The sequence below is a fragment of the Tachysurus fulvidraco genome, chromosome 14, assembly GCF_022655615.1.
Source record: "Tachysurus fulvidraco isolate hzauxx_2018 chromosome 14, HZAU_PFXX_2.0, whole genome shotgun sequence".
Classification (NCBI taxonomy): Eukaryota; Metazoa; Chordata; class Actinopteri; order Siluriformes; family Bagridae; genus Tachysurus; species Tachysurus fulvidraco.
The window spans coordinates 22,508,289-22,517,176 of NC_062531.1; the positions used below are offsets into that span (position 1 = coordinate 22,508,289).

The 8,888-nt window shown below is 39.8% G+C and overlaps 1 protein-coding gene and 1 non-coding gene across 5 annotated transcripts; both read right to left on the reverse strand.

The window, feature by feature from the left end:
- Nucleotides 1–91: 91 nt before the first annotated feature.
- Nucleotides 92–7,157, reverse strand: klhl22 (kelch-like family member 22). 4 transcript variants are annotated; one of them, XM_027167485.2, is made up of 8 exons: nt 7,080–7,157; nt 5,817–6,086; nt 5,434–5,599; nt 4,902–5,213; nt 4,217–4,626; nt 3,901–4,093; nt 3,535–3,768; nt 92–1,625 (listed from the first exon to the last, which is right to left on the reverse strand). In XM_027167485.2, exons 2-8 carry the CDS (start codon nt 6,029–6,031, stop codon nt 1,281–1,283), a joined length of 1,875 nt encoding a protein of 624 aa, XP_027023286.1. In that variant the 5' UTR covers nt 6,032–6,086; nt 7,080–7,157; the 3' UTR covers nt 92–1,280. The 4 variants fall into 4 exon arrangements, with proteins under 4 accessions (XP_027023286.1, XP_027023288.1, XP_027023285.1 ...); XM_027167487.2 differs by having other exon boundaries at nt 5,817–6,082; nt 7,080–7,102; XM_027167484.2 differs by having other exon boundaries at nt 6,686–7,090.
- An 850-nt stretch (nt 7,158–8,007) lies between these two features.
- On the reverse strand, nt 8,008–8,080 carry trnak-cuu. Its single transcript has one exon. It is a non-coding gene; the product is annotated as a tRNA-Lys (tRNA).
- Nucleotides 8,081–8,888: the final 808 nt, after the last annotated feature.

An 8,888-nucleotide genomic window follows, 5' to 3' on the forward strand; every position in this document is an offset into this window, starting at 1 on the left:
CCACTCGGCGTTCACCATTCGGGATTCTGGATTGTTCTTCATTGCGATCTGTTAGAAACTTTTAATAACTGCATCTCATTTCCACACACAATAGAAGTATTTTATTTTATTTGCAACCAGAAAAGCTCCACCTTCTACAGTCTCTCGGTCTAAACCCATAGTTTATAACCTTTTTGTACATGCATAGTTAGTTCCTTTTTCATTCTTAGGAGCCAAAGGAAACTCTTTACCCAGATAAACTCTGTCTCCAAGATCGGTGACTCGCTGCAATTCCTTAAAGAGAGGCAGAAATGTTAAGAGATCGGTTAAAAATGTACGTAATATTTTAGTTTCGTTTTTTTTTTGTAGATAATTTATCTGTGAAACCCTCAGAGTAAAAACTAGAAGTGAAGATTTCAGTGAAGAAGCAGAAGGCACGGTCAGTGCAAAAACAAAGCGCATAGACAGCAGCTTCATCGTAACAGCGTTAAAACATTCGGATGAACTTAGTGTAGATGAACACAGAACAGAAAAGAAATAAATTGTCCCATCCTTAAACATCATTAATGTAAGAGAATCAGGAAATAAAATAGTACAGGATCATATCAGAAGCGGCATGCAGTTTAGCATGCAGCCGGCGTTTAAATAAGGAGCCTCCATTTTTATCTTCTGAAGTGAACTGGAAGAAAAACAGAGCTTGTCGTGTTACAGAGAAACCAAGAAAGTCCTTTTCTTAACGGAAGACTGTTCACAATCGGTGAGATGCCTCCCAAAAAAAAAAAAAAAACCCCAAAAAAGTAAATAACAATAAATAATTAAACAGAAAACTTCATGATGTCATGCTAAAGACGGAGTGTCCGTGTTGTGTCAGCTGTTAAAACAGATAACATCCTTGATGTAACAAGCGTATTAATATAAACCCGTTCAGAGTTACGCTCAGAGCTGCTGTTATAATAGAAAGTTACTCAACACCTTCTGATTAATAAGAATAAAAAATTCCCAGCACTGAGGTACGGGATGGATTAATCTCGGTAGCGTAAGACATCGTCATGCGCTTCGCCTTCTCTGTTCGTTGCTAAAAATCAGATGTTAAAAAATCCTTTTACATGAAATCGTATCTACTGAAATAGGTTAGCAAACCTAAATATGGTGTACTGGTTGTCTGTAAGTATTGTGATATGATGTATTACATTTGCCGCATTAGGCGCACTTAAAAGTGTACTTTGTTAAAGGAGGCTACACATCCCACCGAGACGCATACGGTTACTGACGCCGTGTGATTACTGACTCGAAAACCTGCCTCAACCGTCCTCGCTCGAGTGGTCCGAATCGCCCCAGTCCACTTCCTCCCATGACGCTTTGGCTTGGCGTGTGCTGCCGCGAGCCTGCTCGAGTGTGCTTCTAGGCATCAGAGCCACGCAAGCAGACAGGCCCGACACTCGGGTGTCCAGAGACACGCCGCTCTCCCAGCAGTCATTCTCAGGATCGTAGATATGCACATACTTCATGCGGCTTCCTTTGTCATGTGACCTCCCGCCCAGAACGTAGATCCGCCCGTCTAACACGGCCATGCCAGGCTCGCCGTGACCCGCCGGGAGAGGAGACACCACAGACCAGGAATCTTCAGCTGGGTTATAGCACGCCACCTAGAGGAACATTAAACATATCACTGTCACATATCACTCAGAAAACAAGACGGTTTGATTAAACATGTATTTCTACATGTAGATACATTAAAAAAAGATTTGTGCCATTAGATATCTAATTATCTAATTTATTTAATTACTTATCCAGTCAATTATTCCTTTAGCACATTTTCTTTCTAGCTTACAGTGGCAGTCCAAATATTTGAAACATCTGGTATTTCTCATGTCTCATTACAATTTATTTTATTGCCAGAGAATAAATAAAGTTAGTAAGTTTTTTTTTAAATTTTCTAAATGTGTTATTATTACATAATAACAACATAATAGCATTTCATTTGTTGTTTTTTTTTTGAGAAATTCTTTATGATTTAATAATATTTATTTACGATAAATGTAATTCAGGTAACGTTAATAGTAATTTCTTGATTCGATCCAAACATTCGAACTATTGCTGGGTTAGATTTCGAAATATTAAAGCAGGTTTCGACAATATTTTAAAGTTTGGCTCGTACCACTTAGTCCTGTATGTCTTGTTTTGTGTATTTTGTATAATGTTTCATACATTTCTCCATACCTACATTTGAACACTTGATCTTATCTACTATTCTGTATTCCCATTTAATACTCGTACTGTCTGTATTGTCTCACATAGTATGTTTTGTCTCATATAGTCTGTTTTGTCTTGTATAGTCTGTTTTGTTTTGTATAGTCTGTTTTGTTTTGTATGGTCTGTTTTGTCTCGTGTACTCTGTTTTGTTTTGTATAGTCTGTTTTGTTTTGTATAGTCTGTTTTGTCTCGTATACTCTGTTTTGTCTCGTATACTCTGTTTTGTCTTGTATAGTCTGTTTTGTCTTGTATAGTCTGCTTTGTTTTGTATAGTCTGTTTTGTTTTGTCTGTTTTGTCTTGTATAGTCCAAGCTAAATGTATAGTATAGTGTTATTTATGGCTGTACTTTTGAGAGTCACAAACACCTTGTGTGTTCTGATTCTGTTCCTACTGTCACAAAGGCTTTGGACAATTCCCTGCCAGAACACCAGGGGGCGTTGCGTTCCAGCACGGGTTTATTTAGGTCTTGTGCCATGTGCTTTTGTTTATGTTCTGTTTTCACGTGCATTTGCCCTGTCCCATCCTGCCTGATCATTACGCTTTACTAATTACCTCCTTTATTTATACCCGTTGTCTTGTGTGTGTGTTTTTTTATGTCTTCGTTGTCCTTGAGTCTTTTGTTACCCGGTGTTCTCCAATTTATGTTTTGTGGTTTTTAGTTTTATTTCCATATCTTGTGTATTTTAGCCTCTCAGTTTTTCCTCTAGAGTTTCCCTGTGTTTGTTGGTTTGGTTATTTTATTAATAAAGCCCCTGTAGGTCTATCCCTGCATTTGTGTCTTCTGGGTTTTCAGACACCAACAAGTTCGGACCATTCCACGTCCCACCGTATTGTTCGTGGGTATTTGCACTCATGAAGATATTTTTCTGAAGCACGAAACTCTCGACTAATGTGTTTGTTTGCTTGCAGAAAGCAGCCGTAAATGAACGGCCTGGATGTGAGTAAAAATGATGTCAGTCATCATCAATGTGGTTCTGTCTGTGATGGGACAACACCGAAGCTTGACGAGCAGACTATCTGCTGTTAACCCAGTACATGTGACATTTCTCTTGATTCACATTGATTTGTGAATAAACTGTGGGAAAGTGAGCAGGACTTCAAGTCTACATCAGTGCCTTTTCAGAGTACTGCTGAAGGAAACATCATCAGAACATCACAACGATTAAGTTCACAGACTCAGATTTGATTCGCTGCAGAGGCCTAGGAACGTTTGTTATTGTAGTAGCACAGGACAAAGGAGATCATGTTTCAATAGCATGAGCAGTGGCTTTAACATCTAATGTGTGTTAATGTTTACTAGCCTTCAGCACATCTCGTCTGTAGCCGCAGCCGTCATTGCTTCCACCGATGACGTAAGCACGGCCTCCGGACACCGCCATCCCGTGCCAAGCTCGCTCCACTGGGCCCTCAGAACATGCGCTCCACTGGTTGGCACGAGGGTCGTAACAGTAGGTCTCCTTCAGGTAGGCCATCCCTCGCCGGCCACATGCGATGTAGATCTTCCCATCAACCACTGCGCCAGCATGGGCGTACACCTGTGATCCATAATCAGCATTACATCACCATCAACATCATTTAGTATTAATGTAAATCTTTTATGATATTGTAAACAAAAAACAAAAACAAAATTACGCCTCTCCCACGGATAGCAACAAATTCACAGCAACCTCGCGTTTGAGTGGAGCCACATATTCCCAGGTGTTTGTTTGGGGATTATAGCGCTCCACACAGTCCAATTCACTGCTGTAGTCACGACCTCCAATGGCATAGATGAAGTCATCCACCACACACACACAATGGTCAGCATGCTGCTGCCGAAGAGGCTCAATATCACACCAGGTGTTGTGTCGAGGATCGTATCTGGTGACGTAAACCACACTCAGAATGTTTTAAGCACCTACACAGCACTTGGCTCAGCACACACCCTGCCATGAACTTTTCTTAAAGTATAAAACTGTTAGAAACCGATGTTTACTTGCTCACCTCCAGCACCGTGACTCAGCTCTGAACCCACTCGTGTTATTGTCTCCGCCTACCAGGTAAACAAAGTTATTCAGCAGTGCGATGCCCATGTTGGACATTCGGGGTGCACCCTCTGCCCCGAGGTTGCGCCACTCGTCCCAGGATGGGCGGAACACCTGGAAGCGTTCGCCGATGTCGGCTAGCACGCCAGTCGAGAACATGCCTCCAAACCCCAGAATGCAGTGGCAGTTGGAGCGTGGCTGGCTCAGTGGGCTCTGCATGACTGGCTGCCAAAGTTTGTTATTGTGGTAGCGAAGGGCAAAGGAGATAATGTTTCGCAAGTAGCTCGACTCCAGACGGCCGTAAAGGCGCTCTAGGGCGGCCTGCTCCATGAGACAGAAACGCACAGCTTCCATCATGTGCAGAGGCTCCTAAAGAAAAAATATTGATAGAAAGTATCAATCAAACTCACTTTATGACTCATGGCCACATTATATAATTTTCTTCTCATTTTATTTAGATTTAATCTGCATAACCGTTAATCTGCACAGTTTTCTTATCTCTGTGTGTAAACCTTTTAATTAAAGTGCTAACACAGAGATAGGAGACATACAGACCTCGGTTTATAGCCAGGTAATAAAATCAACTATTATGGATATCTAATGCATTATATTTATTATATTCTTCTTGAAACAACGTGTCTGACCTGCAGGGGTGCTTGGTCCTTCTCTACCTGCTCAGGACTGTAGTAATAGTGCAGTGCTGCCTCGAACACCTCGCTCTCCGAGCTCACCTCCAGCTCATCACTTGACAGCACATGCAGCACCTTCTCAGGTGGCAGTTGGCGGTATACAGGTGTGCGTGAGAAGGTCTGGATGTTCTTCAGGAGGTACGAACGCACCTTTTCGCCGAGCTGCTCCAGCCCGTAGGCATCAGCAAGCTTCTCCACCTCCAGGATGTTATCGTTGTCCATCCAGGAGAAGAGAAACTCACAGCAGAAGCCAATCACATCCTGAACCTGAAGAAAATGGAGGGAAAGAAAGAATGCAAGACATAAAGAAAGAAAAGAAATGTGTTTCACAGAGGATTGTCTTTTTTTTACACGCGGGCAACATCAAATAATAGTTTTAAATAGAAAATATTGATAAAACCTGATGGCTGTCAGCATACAGCTAAATAAAGCACATTCTTGAAGCTTCATGATGGTTAGTGGCAGAGACAAGAGATAAGAGCTTTACCTGCAGGAGTGTGGCAGCACACAGCACCTCCTGCACCGTGTCCAGATCCAGCTCAAGCTCAGATGTGTAGATGAAGTCTAACAGTTTGTTCATGGCAGTGTATGTGACTCCAAGAATGGGGATCTCAGTCTGCTGCATCTCCCGCAAACCTCCAGCAAACATGCCTCTGGATTAAGATGAAAAATGATATATTAATACAGTGTGACTAAACAAATAAAATATATTTTTTTTACGGCAGACCTAAAGGCAGTGTTTAACACGGTTTTTAAACAGACTTAAGGCTGTGCTTTGTCCATTTGATTGAAAGGCAGGTGAGGACAAGCATGGACCAAAATAACTTAATCTTAAAAGCTCAAAAATCCTCGAGCTAATAACCTTCTGACCTGAAGTAGTCACAGGAAGCAGCCAGGAGGATGCGGTGAGCGTTAACAGGTTTCCCTTCCACAATCAGCACCACATCAAACAGTATTCCTCCTTCACGCAGAGCCAGGAGCCCATCCATCAGCCCTTGTGAGTGTGTGTTGCTGCGGTACCTCTGCTTGACACACCTCCCAACCGTTCCTGCGCCAGCTAGGGCTGAATACATCTTGTCAGTCATCTCTGCACGACCAGACTCAAGACCTCGTGCTGCTGATCACATTGCCGAAGTCTTCCTGTGGCAATAATAAAGCAACTGCATTATTATTATGATGATGATGATGATCAAGATCCATAATGCTCTACCGGCTTCATGCCATGTTCATGTTTCATCTCAATACCAAACATACCCAACTGTTTATTTTTTTTTTGTGAGGAATATATGTGTAATTAAATCAACTCCAGGTTTCTAATCCAGCTGATTCATGTTTACTACACATTGCAAATGATCAGAGTGATCACGTGACATGACTGTAAATGATAGGCTGCATGAATCTACAGTCTGGACCATCAATTAGCCCTAAGCATCATTTCTTACTTCATACCATGCTGTTTTCTTCTGACCTTTGGTGGTGCTGTTGGACTTGGTCTCATCCTTAACGACATTTGTTAAGAGCAAAAATCTGATAATAATATGTCTAGAATGTAATGTTACACCACCACCACCACCACCACCACCACCACACAAAAAGGGCTCAGTCCTGCAAGCACAATTACACCAGCAACCCTGCTACTAACCAAGTAAGATTTCTATAGCATTTAGTCACAGTTATTACTCATACTTGTGCGTATTGAACGCATAAATGTCTCCAATGCAGAGAAAATGCAAACGTACCTGTAAAGGAAACGCAATACTCCAAAACAAAGGTGCTTGGTTACTGAAATAACTTCCTGTTTATCGCCTTTGAGGAAAATATTCGGCTGAATCCCAAATGCATAATTTTACACTTAGTGTGCACTACTTAGGGACCCTAAATAGTGCATTTGGGAAGTTTAGAATAAAGTACACATAAAAAAAAGAAAAATAATCACAGCACATCTAGTTGTATGCGGTAATAAACAATTTAATGACTTAAAAAAATAGATATTATATTTATAAAATTTATTATTGTTATTGTTATTGTTATTGTTATTGTTATTGTTATTATTATTATTATTATTACAGAAAATGTTTCACTTAAATTTCTAACTTAAAATTGAATCGAAGAGTGAAGAATTAAAGCTGGGACCTTGTGTTAATGATCAGATGTTGACATTATCAGACAGGTTCCACTTTCAGACTTCCGCGTGACGTCACGGACAAAAACAACAGTCACGTCCGGTGTGGTGGGAAATACCCCCAAACCACGCCCCTTGTGAACATACCCTGCTGTGATTGGACAGGAGGTCCGAAAAAATAAAATATGCTAGATAAAAGGTAGTAAATTACACGTTTGTAAAAAAAATTAAATAAAATAAATTATATATATATATATATATATATATATATATATATATATATATATATATATATATATATATATACAAGTTATTCCAGAACTATAATTACTATACTATAATATAATTATAGAACTATAATTTTGTCATTATACTCATACTGATTGTAAATAAAAGTGTTTTTTTTTTAAGTCCATTCTTAAATGTATTGATTCATAAGTTATTCTTCAGTTCTATCGTCCAGTGCCACTTTAATTCAGATTTATTTAGGTTTAGGTTTAAATAAATAAAACATAATATTAATAAATGATTCCATAGATTGTTTGTTTGCTTTAATTGCTTGCTTGGATGTTTGTCTACATATAAGTTTGGGTGTTTGTGTTTGCTTACTAAAAGTGAAAGTGACGTGACATACGGCTAAGTACGGTGACCCATACTCAGAAATCGTTCTCTGCATTTAACCCATCCGAAATGCATGCGCGCACACACACACACACACACACACACACACACACACACACACACACACACACGCACACACACACACACGGAAAAGTGGGCAGCCATTTATGCTGCGGCGCCCGGGGAGCAGTTGGGGGGTTCGTTGCCTTGCTCAAGGGCACCTCAGTCGTGGCCGGCCCGAGACTCGAACCCACAACCTTTAAGATTACGAGTCAGACTCTTTAAACATTACCCCGATTTGCCCCAATAAATATATGCCGCCCAACGTGGGGCTCGAACCCACGACCCTGAGATTAAGAGTCTCATGCTCTACCGACTGAGCTAGCCGGGCAGATAAAAGTAAGTGTAATTAAAAGTGCCAAAACAGCAACAGTTTCTTTCCTCATCACCTTGATGAACAACTCACCATAATTATATTTACTGCTTCATATCTATAAGTACTGTACTGCATTATCAGGACTGTCAGTCATCAAATCATCTGTATATATTACTCAAACTACTGCTGCTATATATTGTAAAAAAAATATTCACAATTCTGTTTATATTGTATCTCATTGTTTGCATTGCCTTGTACATTATAGTTTGTATAGTATAGTGTTATTTATGTCTGTACTTTTGAGAGTCACAAACTGCTGGAACCAAATTCCTTGTGTGTGTCAACACACTTGGCCGATAAACCAGATTCTGATTCCGATTCTGATAAATTAGGAGCCAGAATCGTAGTTCTTCTATTTGTCCGGCAGAGGTCAGTCTTTCCATTTTAATTTTTCCTGAGCAAACAAAACATGGAAGTCTGAAATACTTGTAATATTATATTTGAAATAGCTGATATATACGATATAAAGTTTCACTTAATTAAATATTTTGAGAGTGAGGTATCATAGGTTAAAGAGTTCACAAATGCAACCAAAAAGTGATCAAAAAGTGCAGTATTGCAAGATGAACACATGGATCATATTAGATACTGCAGCGTTGCAAAACACATTTCAGTACAGAAAGACACAGCTACTGTTAAATGAGCCCTTGTGTAATAAATTCAATAAACTGTTTTCCAACAAAAAAAGATAATTTCTTGTTAAATGTTCTCACAGTAAACATTATTCAAAACTACAAGCTACTTCATTCTATTCAAAGCACAT